Source organism: Cricetulus griseus, chromosome 5, assembly GCF_003668045.3.
Source record: "Cricetulus griseus strain 17A/GY chromosome 5, alternate assembly CriGri-PICRH-1.0, whole genome shotgun sequence".
Lineage (NCBI taxonomy): Eukaryota > Metazoa > Chordata > Mammalia > Rodentia > Cricetidae > Cricetulus > Cricetulus griseus.
The window spans coordinates 2,849,645-2,868,110 of record NC_048598.1 but is presented as its reverse complement, the minus strand read 5'-3'; the positions used below and the strand labels follow the sequence as shown (position 1 = coordinate 2,868,110).

General features: G+C 47.8%; 1 protein-coding gene across 2 annotated transcripts in view; it reads left to right on the top strand.

The window, feature by feature from the left end:
• The window catches only part of Kcnh1 (potassium voltage-gated channel subfamily H member 1), a 268,751-nt gene that overhangs the window by 78,698 nt on the left and 171,587 nt on the right, over positions 1–18,466 (top strand). The window contains exon 6 of one of the 2 annotated variants that reach the window (XM_035445712.1): positions 3,176–3,568. In XM_035445712.1, coding sequence (XP_035301603.1) covers positions 3,176–3,568 — 393 coding nt within the window. Of the gene's footprint in view, positions 1–3,175; positions 3,650–18,466 lie in introns of both variants that reach the window. The other variant, XM_035445711.1, reaches the window with a different exon arrangement.

Below are 18,466 nucleotides of genomic sequence, written 5' to 3'. Positions count from 1 at the left end.
CTTCCTTCCTTCCTTCCTTCCTCCTTCCTTCCTTCCTTCCTTCCTCCTTCCTTCCTTCCTTCCTCCTTCCTTCCTCCTTCCTTCCTTCCTTCCTCCTTCCTCCTTCCTTCCTTCCTCCTTCCTTCCTTCCTTCCTCCTTCCTTCCTTCCTCCTTCCTCCTTCCTTCCTTCCTTCCTCCTTCCTCCTTCCTTCCTTCCTTCCTTCCTTCCTCCTCCTCCTTCCTTCCTTCCTTCCTTCCTTCCTTCCTTCCTCCTTCCTTCCTTCCTTCCTTCCTCCTTCCTTCCTTCCTTCCTTCCTTCCTCCTTCCTTCCTTCCTTCCTTCCTTCCTTCCTTCCTTCCTCCTTCCTTCCTTCCTTCCTTCCTCCTTCCTTCCTTCCTTCCTTCCTTCCTTCCTTCCTTCCTTCCTTCCTTCCTTCCTTCCTTCCTTCCTTCCTTCCTTCCTTCCTTCCTTCCTCCTTCCTTCCTTCCTTCCTTCCTCCTCCTTCCTCCTTCCTTCCTTCCTCATTCCTCCCTTCCCCCTCTTTCTTACTTCCTGCTAAGGATGGAACTCAAGGTCTTATGCAAGCTCTGTACCGCTGAGCTCCATCTTCCACCATCCTTGTTAATTTGCCTCCCAGCATCTATCATACTTTGAGAGAGAGGTACCATGGATGAGTTTCCCCCTTCATCTCTGCAAGTTTCCGCTCCATACACTCTGAAGTTCTTGTCAGTGCATTCATGTGAGGACCAGTCTGTCTTCCTGGTAGTTTGGTCCTCTTGCAATGTGCCCTTCTCTCTGGGATGCTGTGGTCATGTCCATCACAGAACAGGGACTGCGGGATGATTCAGGTTGTGTTCTGTCTTCGTGTTGCTTACTCCTCCATTTCCTGAGGTTCTGTTGCTGAGGCTACCCACTAGATTTTTTTTTTTTAATCAGCTACTGGGTTGGGGGAGGGGGTGGCCTGAAGCATCTGTCTGGCTCTTTTTTGTATCCACTCTTTCTGTGCCGGGACTTAGCATGTTTCCAGTCCTTTCTAGCTTGTCCAAGAAATCCTGTGTTGGATGCATCTGATGTCTTTGCCATGGTTGGTACTGGCATCCATGGTCAACTACTTTTCACTCCTGGGGTACTTTGTATAATTAATGGCATTTGTGGACCTGGGCATTTTGAATATTGACCTTAGATCTCCCTTAAGAGTTTTGCTTTGGGGTGGCTTCCCTATAACGCTTATATAGCAGAGGTCAGGGCAGGCACCTCCCTGTTTCTGACCAACTTGGGTCAAAGAACACTTTGTCATTCTGTCTCTGCTAACTCTGAAGGATACACTATGTAGTCCAGGCTAGCCTCAAACTTGCAGTGCTCCACCTGCCTTAGCCTTCTGGCATCACAAGTGTGTGCCTCTGTGACTAGCACATTGCTGTGAGATGATAAGGGTGGTTCCTCCTCCCAACTCTTTCTTCTTACATTGATACCATTCTGGGATGTGGGTACCAGGGGTGACCTCATGCTGCTGGGGTATGGTGGACTCTTGGGCTCCCTTGGCTGCATGATTCATGCCTACACGGAGAGAGGGTGGCTGCTTCCTGGCAACTTTTGGGAAAAGGAAGCCGGACCTTTGCTGTAGGCACAATAGTCTCTGCAGTATATGACTCCAGCAGCAGAGCCATTGTCTGACGACTTTCTGTCTTTGGGAGCTGCATGGTGCCCGGTCCTTTAGCTGGAGGAATGGGCTTTTGTGTGGAAAGTGGTATTGTCTGGGTGCCTTGGTATTCCTAGGTTATTTCTTCCATTCTAAGATGTAAGATACAAAGTCAAGGGGGGCGTCCTGCTGTGTCTTTGTTCCTACTCTGAGTTTTCAGAAGCAATTCCATTTAGTTGTTTTTATTTGCTTTATTCTTTGAGCCCAAGCTCCCCCTTTTTTTTTGGTGGGAGGGAGACAGGGTCTCATGCATCTCAGGTTGGCCTCAACATCACTATGTAGCCGAGATGACCTTGAAATTCTGATCTTTCTGTCTTTCTCACTCCTTCTGCAGTATGGGGATGGATTACAGGCAGGGATTACCACACCTGGCTTCAGTGGTGCCAGGATCAGACCCAGGCTTTGTACATGTTAGGGGAGCACTTTGTTATGATAAAGCTTGAGGGGACCTTACATGGGGGACCTTGGCGAGGGTAACTGAGGTGGAGGGACAAACATGCCAGTCAGACAGAGCTTAAGTGAGAAATTTTATTAGAAAGGGGAGGGAAGGGGAAGGAAAGAGAAAAGAGGTAAAGAGACACAGAGACACAGAGAGGACAGAAGAGAAGAGGGAGACAGGAAAAGTCTTGTCTGCCCCTGGGGAACCTTGGAGAAGAGAGCGGGAAAGAGCCAGGAAAGAGAGGAGTGGGAAAGAGAGGAGCAGGAAAGAGAGCAGAAGTGGGCAGGGGTGGGGGTCTTTCTTTTAAAGGAGTCCTTTGCACCTTCGTGCAGATTATGCACTAATGGAATCCTGGGCTGACCAGGGTATTGCCTGAGTGCATTCTGGCAGGTGACAGGGGCAGGCCAGCATAATGTCTGAGTTCTTATACCCTCTACTGACTGAGCTACACCTCAGCTCCTAAGCCTCTGTGGTTTCTCTAGAGAGAGGTCCTTTTCACAGGAAGAGAAATTCTGTGCACAGGTGGAGGATGGACTGTCTTACCCCCTGGCCCCTGTCTTAGGGAAGGCAATCAAATCATCCCTCAGCACAGTTTGACGTGATCCTCAGTGTGTCTATGAGACTGAGCTCTAAGCAAGTAGGCCCTGTGCTCTTTCTGCATTGCCGGATGCCCAGGGCCTACACCACACCGTTCCTGGCACAGAACAATAAACGTGTAAATATTGGTTGAATAAAGTTGCTTAATTCTCCTGCCCAGCTTCTCACCTGTCACATCTAAAATTGGCTAGAGGGAAAGAAGCAAACGAGGTTGTGTTTGGAAATGAGGGAGACAATAAGACGCAGCTGAAGTATTTAGCACGCTGCTCAGCTTACAGTCGGCCAGACAAACATGCTGCCGTCACTTCAGTGTGAGCACTTGTGGTCCATGCTCACACAAATTCTGTTAGCTGGATAATGAGTTCAAAGAGTCGCGAGTGTTTGCCATTGGCAGGTCAACTGGTGAGTTGGTTCTGTTAACTCCTAACTCTGTGTCTCTCGGTCATGTTTTCCCCGACAGGTCCTGCAGCTGGGCTCGGACATTCTTCCCCAGTACAAGCAGGAGGCGCCAAAGACCCCGCCTCACATTATCTTGCACTACTGTGTCTTTAAGACCACGTGGGATTGGATCATCTTGATCTTGACCTTCTACACAGCCATCCTGGTCCCTTACAACGTCTCCTTTAAAACCAGGCAGAATAACGTGGCCTGGCTGGTGGTGGACAGCATCGTGGATGTCATCTTTTTAGTGGACATTGTTCTGAATTTTCATACCACCTTTGTCGGGCCAGCGGGGGAGGTGATCTCTGACCCCAAACTTATCCGCATGAACTACCTGAAGACTTGGTTTGTGATCGACCTCCTGTCCTGTTTGCCGTATGACGTCATCAACGCTTTTGAGAACGTGGATGAGGTTAGTGCCTTTATGGGTGATCCAGGGAAGATTGGTTTTGCTGATGAGATTCCGCCACCACTGGAGGGGAGAGAGAGTCAGGTACATCCCTCAAATCTTGGACCTTGTTGTCATGTCTTTAAAGCTGAATGAAATGCGGGCGGTCAGCACAAGAGTCACCGAGTGGGTGGGAGGCAGCATGAGTGATGACCACAGCAGAGGGAGCATGTGCTGTGGGTATCCTGCCTGCCGCTCCTGTCCTTTGGAGGCCCAGAGCTCCTGCATGTCTGTGAGGGCGTGCGGAAGAGACCAAAGGCTCACTCTTCCTCCGTGTGGAGTGCAGCTGCTGGCTCAGGGAGGGGAGGTGACAGAAGCAGCCATGCATGGCCACTGCACCAGGGAGGCTTCCCTTTGGCACTCAGCTGTTGGATATTGTGAGGCTGGGGCCTTGTCTGTATCTGTCCCGATGCTGGCTGTTTCACGGGCTATTAACTGGTGGTAACCGATGCAATTTCTCTCATTCTGCTTTCTGGGTGAATGGTGCAGTGAGTTTGGAGGTGACTGCTTGTTGGGCTACTTAGGTACATCTGGGGTGGAGTGCCGTGGTTGTGGGGTCTGCTGCCTTGGGTTCTTAGTCTTGTAAATGCTCTGCAACTGTTCTGGGAATGGGTGTCTGTGGCAGGAAGGAGCCCCTGGGCTGGTTAGGAGCAGACGTCTCCTTTTAAAAAGCAGGATGACAAGTCACTTCGAGAGGCGCAGATTCCTTTGCCACTGGTGTTGGTGGGAAGGTCTCCCCCATTTTGGATTAAGATAAGGTGGCTTGCTTGATAAGCCAGCATGTTCAGCACTGGGATTATATTGTCTCAGATCACAGAGGGTCAGGAGGATTAACTGCGGGCATCGAGGCAGCCATCTGGAGGCTGAGCTGAGGCATGGCACACCCTCTGGGGAAAAGGGCAGCCAAGGAAGGAAGAATCTACTCCCATCCGTGGTAGGAAGCCCTGGTTGGTGGCATCGCTGTGCCTTCACTTCAGCATCAGCAGTTGCTGAGACACCCATCACTTCCTGTAGGGAAACCAAGACGGCCGTGTTTCTCTCCAGTCGAGGGGTTAGTTTTGCTACCTGATGCTGCCACCGTTAGAGTGTGGAGGACACAGCTTGTTGCACACACACACCCTAGATCCTGAACAGCCTCTGCTTTGTTGGAGTGCTATGTTGTAAAATACTATTTATTGTTGAGACAGGGTCTTGTGTAGTTAGCCTGGTATCTGTAATATAGCCAGCTGGCTTTAAACTTGTAATCCTCCTGCCTCAGCCTCCTCAGTGCTGGTATTACAGGTGTGTGCAAGCATTTCAAGGACTAATTCCTGGGTAGCTTCTGAGTTTTGCAAGGAGATTAAATGAGTCTGGACAAGCCATCTGCAAGCTCAGAATCATCTCTGAAGGGGATGTTGGCATTCTTCAATGTGAGCTGCAGAGTGCATTGGGAGGTATTTTCCTCTGTGAATGCATCTTCAAAAACTTTTATGTCATTGGCTCTGATAATTCAAATGAATTATTATAATCTAAAAGAGAATTTCATATACACATGGGAAATAAAATTTTTATTACAATAAACATTTGAGGGACCAAGAGAGCTCAGTGAGTAGAGTGTGTGTGAAAGCAAGAGGACCTGAGTTCAAATCCTAGTACATAGGTAAAAAAGAAAAAAACAAGGTATACCTGCATGTCTGTAGCCCCATTGCTGGGAGATGGCTGGCCAGACAGCCTAGCTGGAACTGAGCTTTGGTTTCAGTGAGAGACCCTGTCTCTAAAAATAAGGTGGAGAGTGATAGAGTAAGACACCAGATGTCTTCTTCTAGCTTCTGTGTACTGTGCACACCTGTGTACATTCACACACACATGTATACATCATACTCCCATGTATACACACAAATACATACCATACACACACCGTACACATATGTCCACATATATACACAAGACACTTACATATGTGTACCATACACACTGTACACACATGCCCACACACATACACAAACACACATGCCATAAACACATGTACACACATACCTATATGCCATATACACACCATATCTACATGTCCACACACATATACACACATATACAATACACACACCATACACCCATGTACACACACACACACACATATATCATACATACACACATATACATACACACACGCATATAAACACACACACACACACACACACACTCATACAGCCACTTAGGTTAGTAAAATAAGCCATGTGCTATTTATAGCAGTGGTACTGGAATTTTGCAGCTAAACAGAACAGGTCTTCAGCTTCCTTGGGTTCACATTAGGATCTGGCAGAGCTACAAACATGTATAAAAGTGTGTCTCCACAACCTATAGGCTGACAGGACAGAGAGTTTGTCCTCAGGCTCTGTGTGTGCTGGGTTGGAAAGTCTTTAGTTTTGAGTACCCAGTGATGGGCTCTGACTTCTGGTTTTGTGGGATGGATTGGTAATGGGAAAGGTGTCTGTTATCTACAGGCTTTGTGCCGGCAAAGGGCTTGGAACCGGCGGTCTTACCACCTCATGATCATAAGTAGTAGGAGTTCCTGGATTAAGTTTTAAAGTTTTGGGTGACTGCTGAAAGTGTGCCTTCCATACCAATTGTGATTCGAGGAACCTGGGGGCTGGATCCCAGGTCCTCCTGGTGCCACTGTGGTCACAGCTGCAGCCTGGTCCCTGTCACTCTGAGTTCCCTGCCAGCTCCAATCTCACATTTGCTGGGCTCTAAGTCTGTTCTGCATTGGCCTTACCCCTGTCCCCCACCCCCCACAGCCCTTTGTAAAGACAAGAGGCCTTGCCTCTGCCCTTTGACCCACAGTGCCATGGGAGGAAAGGGATGGAGGCGGGACATTTAGCAGATGATGAATGGAGGTTACACATATGACCTTTGAGCTCATGGGTAAGAAGGCAGGCACGGGGCTGGGGTGGGGTGGGACGGGGACCTGTCCCACCCATGATCTCGTCACCTGCTCACAGGACTACTGGAGCCCCTCCTGCTCTTTCTCCATCCCTCCCGGTGATAGGGCCGATGAAGAAGGAGCACACCACACTGACTTCTCATGTGTGTGGACACTGCATGGCTTGTGAAATAGGGGGAGAAGCTGGATATTGGGTACAGTGGGCTTGGTGGTGGGGAGGAAGCAGCTATGATGTTGGTCTGGTACCCAGTGAGGGGCAGACCCCATTGGTCCCCAGGGCCTCCCTTTTGGGGAAAGCTACCACTAACATAGCAGGAGGGAAGGGCTGGACCAGTGGCAGGTGGAGGAGGTTGGGAGGCCATGAGGGGCATCCCTCCACTTTCCCCAAGACTGGGTAAGTGAAGTCCCTTGAGGTAGTGTTCTGATTAATGGTTTGGTGGCTCAAACTCCATACCTGCTCAGACCTCACCTTTGGCTGACGCTGTAGCGTTCCTGACCTAAGACTGTAGTCACCCTCTGGTCTAGATTCTTACTCAGGGAGAGTGTAGGGAGATGAGGAAACTACTGACTTGTTTGCCATTTAAAAAAGTACATGGAGTTTAATTAATTCTCCCTGGTGACGTCTCAGTTATGCAGCAGGCTGTGTACCAGTGGAGACCACCAAAGAGGAGGAGACAAGATGGCAGTGCTCTGTGTGTGTGGTGGTGGCAGCGAGTCTTGAAGAGACAAGATTGGACCCAGCTCAGGTCTGGCTCAGGAAAGAACTGGATGGAATTGCTAGTGCCTGTGGTCTTGGGTCTGGCTTGTGGATATCACCCTCTTGGTGGTTTGAGCTGAAAAATGACCCCTTTTGTTTCAACTTGCTTCGCTTATGTAGATGGCCTCCATTTGCGTCATTCTCCGTCTGTGGGTGATCATCCTCTCTGGAGGCTGCTTGGGAATATGTCTGCACATTAGTTCAGTGGGTCAGAGGACAGAAGATCTGGAGCCTGGGTGAGCAGACGCTTGGAAAGGGTGTGTGGGAGCCCTTGGCAGAGTGTTGACCTGGCATCCTTCCTGGATTACACAGGGGGTGGGGAGGGGGGTGAGGGATGAGGCTCTCCCTCTCCTAAGGAAACCTTGATGCTTGTTGCTTTTGCAGCCTGGATGTGCAGAGGGGTGAAAGGGGAAGGTCACTGTTTGGGTGTGCTGGCCAGAGGTGTCACCTCCCTTCTTGGCTGAGTAATATAGAGCAGCCCAACCAGCGGTTGCCAGGCTGATAGTCACCAAGAGCCAGGCATGCTGATGGTGGCAGCTTCTCTTCACTTTCTAAGGGCCCTAAGTTCTTTGCCCTGTGGGGGGTAAAGATGTGGGCGGAGGGTGACTTTCTACCTGGTCCTATCACTCTGCCTCCTTGGACTTGGTCTACCCCACCCTGCAAAGCAGGTGCTGTCCCTGTCTTGTAAGTAGGGGGAGAGGCAGTCTGTCCTTGTCTGGTGCCTGCTGCCCTGAGGCAATAACCTGTCCTTTGGGCTCCCCCAGGTGATAAGGCTGCCTGTGGGCTCCCCCAGGTGATAAGGCTGGCCTGTGGGCTCTTGCTGCTCCTCAGCCTGTGTTTTCTCATGCTGCCTTGCTGGAGGGTCTGGAGGCCAGGAAGACCATGTTTTAGTCCCTAGATCCTTGTTACCTTGTCACTGCAAATCACTGCTGCCTGAAAACCACACTGGGTCAGCTTTCTGCGGTTAAAGATGCTGGCTACAGCCTGGTGTGATGGTACAGGCCTAAGGCAGGGGATAGTGAGTTCAAGGCAAGCTTGGATACACAGTAAAACCTTGCAAAAAAAAAAAAAAAACAAAACATCAATCAAAACAAAAAACCAAAATAAGTATGACTTTGTGGTGAAGATCTCCAATCTCAGCTACTCAGGAGGCTGGAGCAGAAAGACAGTGAGTTGGAGACAGTGTAGCCTAGGCTATATAGTGAGACCCCTCCCCCCGTCAGCCTCACCCCTTCCCTTCTCCTCAACATCAAGGACAGATTAACCCTCCACTCTCCATCTTCTTATTTTTTACACCCTCTCTTTGTATTTTCCAACCTTTTACTTGTCCATACTTGATTCTGGACTTTATTTTATTTTATTTTTAACCTTTTGACTTTTCTCCTGCTTTCCCAATTTACTCTTTCGTTCTGCTCCATTACTTTTAAAACTTCCTGTACATTCTGGCTTTGGTTATTGAACGAGACCATTTCTGTTACTGCAGTGGACACAGATGAATAGGCTGCTAAAGAGAGGGTTGGTTTGGCTTACAGTTCTAGAGACCTAAGTCTGAGTTGTGTGGCCCCATTGGCTTGGGCCTCTGGTAAGGACAATGGCCCAGAGTGAACATATCTTACGGAAGGAAGAGTGAGAGGGAAAGAGAGACCTCATAGTCACCTTCAAGATGACTACATCCCATGATGGCCTAAGGACGGCCCACTGGGATCCTCCTCCTCCTTAAGCCCCTCCCCCAGAGCTATCTGGTGACAGAACCTTAACACAGTGCTTCTGGGACATCCAACATCCAAACCATAGCAGTTCTCAGTTTTTCAGAGCTAGGATTGCCACTTGGCCTATTTTATACTTTAAATTTTCTCTTGATATTCTTGATCCTGCCTTTTATCTTGTCAAGTACACTGATTGTAATTATTTTAATGTCTTCTTTAAATACCTTGCAGTCTGGTGTCTCTGTGGGTCTCCTCTTAGGGTCTCTGCTTCTCGGTGACTTTTATTGCTCATATAGTTTCTTTTTATTGTGTGATGTTTAATTATGTACTAGATGCCATTTGTGAACATTATAGAAATATTTTAGAGTCAGGCATTGTGTTTCTTCATAGACTATCCATTTTGTGTGTGTGTGTGTGTGTGCACGCTCGCGCACACACACCACAACAGCCTCACATAAACAACAGCCAGAGAGCCCTATGGCAAGGTGTTTTCTAGTTCCCTTTAGTCTAGCTGAAAGCCGGTGTAGTTGCAGCTAAAGGCAGAGCTACCAGGGCCCTGCCTTCTGTCACCTCTAGACATTTGTCTGTGCTTCCTTAAATCCAAGAAGCTGTCAGAAGCAAGGCTCGGACCTTAGTCCTGGAGCTGGCAAATGTCCCAAGGGAGAGCTGCATGGCTGCTGGACACAGCCTCTGAGTATGCGATTTGACCCACAATGCCTTTCTCCACTGGGGGCTTAACCGATGTATTCAAGCTGATTTAAAATCAATCTGTGTAGGTTCTTCATTGTTTTGAGCAAAAGAATTCATGAGCTTATTCATCTATGGTTACCAGAAGACTTCAATAATTCCTCAGGGAAAATCTTTGGAGCTTTGTGCTCCTATGGCGTTAAGCTGCCTCTTTAAAGACTTGATGCATGCCATCTGTTTGCCCATCAAGAAAAGTATAAAAGTTTGCAACGGCTTATGCTAGTTTTCTTATAGCTTGCCGCTCACAGTTATTAGTTAAAAAGCATTGCCTGCTAAATAGATCAAAACTAGAGCTCTGTTGGTTTTCTATCAGTCCCATCACTAGGCTGTCCCGGTCTGAACCTCTCACCTGTGCCAGGGCCTTGAGCTGTTGTGTGTAACTCATTCTGTCGCTCACCTGGGGTATTGCGGTGTGGTGATACCGTGTGGGACTGAGGGGAAGTGAGAGAAGAAGGGAAAGCAACAAGGCAGTGCCTGACACAGCATGGCTTTTCCTTCGTGTTCATTACTCATGTTTATCCCTCCCTTGACATGAAGGTCTTCTTAACTCCCACATCTGTTTCTCGAGGTCGTCACAGTCCTTTCTGGCTTAGCTCACATATGTCTTCCCTTGTGATCTCTAAGCTGGTTCCTCCCAGCCAGGTGTCGTCCATTTTTCTTCTCAGCCCCTACAGAACGTTAACACACCCCTGTATTATAGCTCTAGTCTTTCTTACACTACAGGCACACGCTCTGTAATTTATGATGCTAGAATAAAAACCTGAGGAATATGAGTTTTAAAAACTCACTTCATGGCAAAGTCTCTTCTGACCTGAACGTCCTTGGAGAAATTGAACTAATGGATGTATGCTACCTAACTGCATGACTATTGGCACTTGTATGTAGAGAGTCTCTGTATGCTTGAAGGAGTGGCCCAGTGCTGCTTAGGAATGCTTAGTCGTGTGAGTATGTGTGTGTGTGTGTGTGTGATGTGTGCGTGTGGGTGTGTGTGTGTGTGTGTGTGTTTGATGTGTGTGTGCGTGTGCGTGTGCGTGCGTGCGTGTGTGTGTGTGTGTGATGTGTGCATGTGTGTGTGTGATGTGTCCATGTGTGTGTGGTGTGTGTGTGTGTTTGATGTGTGCTTGTGTGTGTGTGTGTATGTGTGTGTGTGTTTGATGTGTGTGTGTGTGTGATGTGTGCAAGTGTGTGTGTGTGTGTGTGTGATGTGTGCATGTGTGTGTGATGTGTGCATGTGTGTGTGTGATATGTCCATGTGTGTGTGTGGTGTGTGTGTGTGTTTGATGTGTGCTTGTGTGTGTGTGTGTGTGTGTTTGATGTGTGTGTGTGTGATGTGTGCATGTGTGTGTGGTGTGTGGTGTGTGTGTGTGTGTGTGTGTGTGTGTGTGTGTGTGTGTGTGTGTGTGTCCTTGTGCATGCTTGTGGAGGCCAGAGGAGGGTATCAGATACCTTCCCATTTTGATTCCACCCTATTCACTTGAAGCAGGTGTCATGTATTTGTATTTTAAGGGAATACATTTAGCAGAGGAAGAGGATGAGGAGACAGAGCAAGGCTCATTGGTAATGGGTTTAATTTGATGAGCAATGACCCATCTCAAACAGCAGTGGCCCAGAGATGTTTTTTGTATGGTATGGAGGGCTGTGGTGGATTGCAAATGGCTAGGGCAGAAAAGAAAGGGACTGTTGTTCTTCGAGACCATGGTGCTTAGTTCTCAAAGACAGCAGGCACTTAAATACCAACAGATTGATGACTGAGTCAAGATCGCACAGTAGTAAAGATAGATAAGCCCAGGGAAATCAACTCTCTCTTTTAATTAAAATGCTTCCCAGTTGGGGATGTCTTCACTTGGGTTTGATTGGCCCCTACCTTTCATCCATGGGTCTTGGTTTCTTTGCAGGGCATGCCAGCTATTTTATTACATTAATTACTGTAACCCTTTTAATTACTTTATTTTATCCTTTCTGTGCTCTTGTATATTTGTTTTCATGTCTCATCTATCCTTCAGGTTTCACAAAAACCCTTCTAAAGGCAGGGTTCTGTGTATGTTGTCTGACAGTGACATTCTAGACAAGAAGAGGTTGGGGACTTTGTCAGAACAAAGCTAGTTAGACCGCCTTAAGGTTTCCATGGTGACTTGTTTAGCCTTGTATCCTCTGTAGTCTAGGGACCCAACTGGATAATTCTGGTTTCTTTAGAATTATCCAGCCCTTGCCAGCCACTGGATACAGGATCCAGAAGAGGGAATTCTCTATGGAAAACCACTGCAAATGGTGCTGAGATGCTAGCTTTTCTGCAATTTGTGTCAGATGTGCCTTCCCATGTAAAGAGAGAGTCTATAAGTGACACTAAAGTTTGTAGGCTGCTTACCATGTGTTTCTGGGCATTGGCTAGGACAGAAGGGAGCTCTGACCATTGGTGTTGGAGGCCTTTTAGCAATTAAAGTCCAAACCTTCCTTTAAGAAGAAGTTTCTCCATGTGTAACCTCATGTATCTGGAAGATTTGGAGACAAAGATCTCAGTGTTCATTTGTGGACTACATGGGTGTCTCGCAAGTACTGAGTGCTGACGCATTGTGCCACTGGAATGGGTAATGGCGTGTATGACTGTACACACATATTGGGAGTGACACACAGGCCCAAAGGCATACATACAGGCATGCTCTCCATGTTGAGAACTGATCCTCTGTCCCCGCAGACTTGTTGCAAATACCTTGACTCTTTTCCCTGTCACCTTGTGTTTACATGTTTATCGGAATAAGGGATTTGAGAGTAGTGTTCACATTAGTAACTGTTACAATTGTGAGGGTACATGTGGGGGTCATGTGGGGGTCATTCAGATGGGATGGACTGAGCGAGCTTCAGGGATTGAGAAGGCTGCTGTCACATGCGTGAGGTGCAGGCGGGGGACTTGGGATGCTAGGGCTAGTGTGGAGGTGTGCACTGTTGCAGAGCAGAGCGGTCCTCTCCCCAGTGGTCCAGAGATAAACCCAGGAGAGTAGAGCAGATGCTGATCTTAAGTGTCAGCCTGTAGTGGAGGTTGATGGCTTGGACTGTGATGACTCAGAAAAGGCTGGGGGGATTAAGAGAAAATGGAGACCAGGGGTGCCATGCAGTAAGGGAAATGTGTGTTGATTTTTACAAAGCCGGATTCTTCGAGCTGGGTTTGTAGATGAAAACAATCAGTTTGCACAGAAAAACCAAGCAGCATGGCGACACTGGGAGGAGAGAGGGACACGGCACATACTTCCAGTTTAAATATTTCTCAGAACCTCTGCGTCTCAGTCCAATAAACATTTGTAAAGAGGAGTTTCTAGAACAGATGAGGTCGTAAATGTGTTTTGTGTTTCTGGGAAAAGGTATGTCCCCCCCCCACACACACACCCCTGCCACTCCAGGTCTGTTAAGTGGTTATCGATTGACGAGCCTGGGAGCAGCAGCTGTGAGTTCAGGGCTCAGGGAGGTCTAGAGGACATGGTTTCCTCAGGTTGGTGGGTTGTGAGGCAGGTCTGAGAGGGTCCTGCCAGAGCGAGTCCAGCAAGGTCACTCCCCACTCTGCTAGCAGCAGGCAGATAACAGCGGCGGCTTGGTTCCTGTGACTAGCACGATCATGAGCCTATTAGTTCCCACGGAACCTGAGCTTTCAGGGGTGTGTGTGTGTGTGTGTGTGTGTGTGTGTGTGTGTGTGTGTGTAGCTGAGTGCCTACACATGTTACTGTATGTACATGTGAGTGTCTGCACATGTGAGTGTCTGCACATGTGAGTGTCTACACATGTTACTATATTTACATGTGAGTGTCTGTACCTGTTAGTGTCTGTACCTGTTAGTGTCTGTACCTGTTAGTGTCTGTACCTGTTAGTGTCTGTACATGTGAGTGTCTGTACCTGTTAGTGTATGTACATGTGAGTGTCTGCACATGTGAGTGTCTGCACATGTGATTGTCTGCACATGTGTGTGTGTGTACATGTGAGTGTGTGTACATGTGAGTGTCTGCACATGTGATTGTCTGCACATGTGAGTGTCTGCACATGTGAGTGTGTATACATGTGAGTGCCTGTACATGTGAGTGTCTGCACATGTGAGTGTGTGCACATGTGAGTGTGTGCACATGTGAGTGTCTGCACATGTGAGTGTGTATACATGTGAGTGCCTGTACATGTGAGTGTCTGCACATGTGAGTGTCTGCACATGTGAGTGTCTGCACATGTGAGTGTCTGCACATGTGATTGTCTGCACATGTGATTGTCTGCACATGTGAGTGTGTGTACATGTGAGTGTGTGCACATGTGAGTGTGTATACATGTGAGTGCCTGTACATGTGAGTGTCTGCACATGTGAGTGTGTGCACATGTGAGTGTCTGCATATGTGAGTGTCTGCACATGTGATTGTCTGCACATGTGAGTGTCTGCACATGTGAGTGTGTGCACATGTGAGTGTGTGTACATGTGAGTGTCTGCACATGTGATTGTCTGCACATGTGAGTGTCTGCACATGTGAGTGTGTGCACATGTGAGTGTGTGCACATGTGAGTGTGTATATATGTGAGTGCCTGTACATGTGAGTGTGTGCACATGTGAGTGTGTGCACATGTGAGTGTGTGCACATGTGAGTGTCTGCACATGTGATTGTCTGCACATGTGAGTGTCTGCACATATGAGTGTGTGCACATGTGAGTGTCTGCACATGTGATTGTCTGCACATGTGAGTGTCTGCACATGTGAGTGTGTATACATGTGAGTGCCTGTACATGTGAGTGTCTGCACATGTGAGTGTGTGCACATGTGAGTGTCTGCATATGTGAGTGTCTGCATATGTGAGTGTCTGCACATGTGATTGTCTGCACATGTGAGTGTGTGTACATGTGAGTGTCTGCACATGTGAGTGTGTGCACATGTGAGTGTCTGCATATGTGAGTGTCTGCACATGTGAGTGTGTGCACATGTGAGTGTGTATACATGTGAGTGCCTGTACATGTGAGTGTGTGCACATGTGAGTGTCTGCACATGTGAGTGTGTGTACATGTGAGTGTCTGCACATGTGAGTGTGTGCACATGTGAGTGTCTGCATATGTGAGTGTCTGCATATGTGAGTGTCTGCACATGTGAGTGTCTGCACATGTGAGTGTGTATACATGTGAGTGCCTGTACATGTGAGTGTCTGCACATGTGAGTGTGTGCACATGTGAGTGTCTGCATATGTGAGTGTCTGCACATGTGAGTGTCTGCACATGTGAGTGTCTGCACATGTGATTGTCTGCACATGTGAGTGTGTGTACATGTGAGTGTCTGCACATGTGATTGTCTGCACATGTGAGTGTCTGCACATGTGAGTGTGTGCACATGTGAGTGTGTGCACATGTGAGTGTGTATATATGTGAGTGCCTGTACATGTGAGTGTGTGCACATGTGAGTGTGTGCACATGTGAGTGTGTGCACATGTGAGTGTCTGCACATGTGATTGTCTGCACATGTGAGTGTCTGCACATATGAGTGTGTGCACATGTGAGTGTCTGCACATGTGAGTGTGTGCACATGTGAGTGTGTGCACATGTGAGTGTCTGCACATGTGAGTGTGTGCACATGTGAGTGTCTGCACATGTGAGTGTCTGCACATGTGAGTGTGTATACATGTGAGTGCCTGTACATGTGAGTGTCTGCACATGTGAGTGTCTGCACATGTGAGGTACTGGCATGGGCCCGATGACAACCAGTCACACTCCATTCCTGCTGGAACTGTAGGTCTGGATGGGCAGCTCCACTTTCAGGAGTGATTTACGTTAGAGCCAATGCCAAAGGCCAGACAACAACAGTGTGTTGTAGCTTCACCCTGCGTTCTCATTTGTAAAAGTGTATCTTTTCAAAGCTCATGTTCACTTTGGTTGGCAGACTGCTGTGTACACTTATGATGTACCGTGGGATGTTTCGATATTCATAGATTGTGGAATGATTAAATCGGGTGAGGGAATGCATCTGCCACTTGATCTATTCAGTTTTTTTTTTTTCTGTGTGTAGATGTGTCTTATGTGGGGGTGCCCATGTGGCTTCAGGTGTGAGAGGGGTCAGAGCATAGCCTCTGCTGCTGGTCCTTGGGGAACTCATCTATCGGATCCTGAGGCAGGGTCTCTTACTTTCTGGAATTCACCGTGTGACTTGTCACCTCCTGTCTGGCAGGCTGGGATTACAGATGCATGACACCCTGCCTATTTTTTTTTTAAACATGGGTTTTGGGTGTCCAAAGTCAGGCCCTCACATATGTGAGCAGAGTACAATACTAAGCTGTTTCCCTTGCCCCCACTTTTTATATAGTGTGTACAAAAAGTGTTTTAGCTGTATAATGCATTATTATTGATTGTGTTCACCATGGTGTCCAATAGCTTTCTAAAATTTGGTATACATACCTAACTGAAGCATTGTAGCCATTGGCCGGTACCTCTTGATGCCCTCCTCCAGAGCCCGTGTAATTTTCTCCTCTCTGCTCAAGTTAAAATGTTTTGATTGCATGTTGACCCCTTGCACTGTTTGTCCTTCTGTGTCCTGCTCATTTCTTTCCCTAACGCCCTTCATGTTCATTCACTTTTCAGTGACAAAAATCCCGACTTTTAGAAGGTTGTATGCTATCTAACCCTCCATTGGTGGGTACCTGAATTGATTAGTTAAGTGGACATTGAGAGTGAACTGCAGTGAACACAGGTGTGCGGACGTCTCTTCACAGAGGCTTCACTTCCTTCCTGGGCAGTAGCCCCAGGGGCAGAATTGATGGGTCTTGTGGCATTTCTGGGTTTGTTTTTGGAGGACTTCTTTCTGGTGGGAGGCACTAGCCGTGCCTCACCATCACCCAGATGGCTTGCTGAGAATCCATATTCTTGGGCTCTGCTCCATCTGCTGAGTCCAAGTCCCCAGGCTGACATCTTCAACAGTCTCCTCACGTGGCTCCTCTGTCTTCCTCCTGGCTCCTGACGGCAGACCAGCATCTGGTGTCACCTCAGGTCGTTTAGACATTTTCTCATTTGGCTGGACGATAGAATCCCTAATCTTCTATGCCCCTTCTTGGAATGTCTTTCAACTGACCTGTTGGCTACACCATCTCTTCTCTCCCATGTCCGTGAGCTACAGCACCCCTTCAGTTTTGAATCAGCTCACGTCTCCCAAAGAGAAGAAGTCTCCTGGGGAGAGGCAGACTGTACAGCACCAGGTCATTCTCAAGTCCTCACTCTGTGTGCTGCTTTGTTATCCTCGTCATCCATACCGGGGTAGGAGTAATCACACCCCTTTAAACAGCCACCATTTATTAGGCATGTAGCTGACAGTGTCAGATGCGTTCTGGGCTCAGTGACCTGCTCTTACTGTCTAATGTAATGTCTTTCTTTACAATTCAATGGAAGAAAGCTACCCCCATTTTCTTAACCATCAACCTGACACAACCTAGAAGCGCCTTGGAAGAGTCTTAATGAGAGATTATTTACATCACTTTGGCCTGTGTGCCTTCTCTGGGGGATTGTTTTGACGGTTGATTGATGTGGGAAGACACAGCCCACTGTGGGTGGCACCATTCCCCAGGCAGGGTGTGTGTGGAGGTCCCAGGCAGTGTAAGAACAGAGAAAGCTGGCTGAGAGCAGTGGACAAAAAAGGGTCCATGTTTTTTATTCTCTCTACTCTGGACTGTGGATGCAATCAAGTCCCAGCCTTAACTTCCATTTGGTAAAGGACCCCGTAACCAAATTATTTTCTTACAAATAAACCCTTTCTCCCCCCAGTTGCTTTTGTCAGGGTGTTCTATCACAGCAACAGAAATGAAACCAGGACAGGTGTCATGAACAACATTCATTTGCCCTAGACCTGGTGCTGGTACAGGGAGTTAATTTTGTATCTAGCCCAGTAGAGGTCAGAGTGAGGGTCACCTTAGACCATCCCCCTCTGGCCTGTCTCCTCAAAGCCCATGTTGGAATAGCACAGCACAGACTGCCCATGTCCCTGTGGAGGTCTGAGTGAACTCCATTTCATGGTGTTCTAACACTTAGTATTTTTTATATCCCTTTGAAATTTCATCCTTGCTCTTCCTCATTGAATGAGGAGGGTCCTGCCATCAACAGAGGGTACCTTGTCCAGGGCTATGACCCATGGGATGCTGGAACAGTAGCTTTTATGTGTTAATGTAAGTCTTCTTACTCTGCTACAGTTTCCCTGCGGTTGACGTAACAGGAGTAACTGGGATGTGGAAGTATTCTTTCCTTTTCATTTTCTTCACAGATCCACAGTCCTCTCTCTCAGCAGTTAGGGCTCATAGCCCCTAATGCTGTGGCTTAGTCATCCTTCCCCCTATTTACAACTGAGTCCACCTTCCTTGGTATGTAAATCTGTAGGAAAGGCTGTTTATAAAAGGGCACCTTGACAAGGCTATAACTCCCGCCTGATTTGAAAGGCTGCTGTAATTAGTTATAGGTCGACATTAGCAAAATTGAATATAATCCATCATGCTTATTGGATATGGTAGGGAGATATAGACCCTGATGGATCAGCAGGAAAGCCACATTAAGTATAGATGAGCTGAGCATTTTCCTGGGCAGCTGTGTGTGCAGAACAGGGCGGCCTTCTCTGTACCAGAACAAGAACAGGAGAATCTGGGGAAGGGAAGGCACTTAGAAATTTAAAAAAGAGAAAGGTTGGTTGTGACAGCACACACGAGTCTTATAGAGTCTCAAAGCAGATAAAGCTCTCAGCACGGGCTGGGGAGGGACAT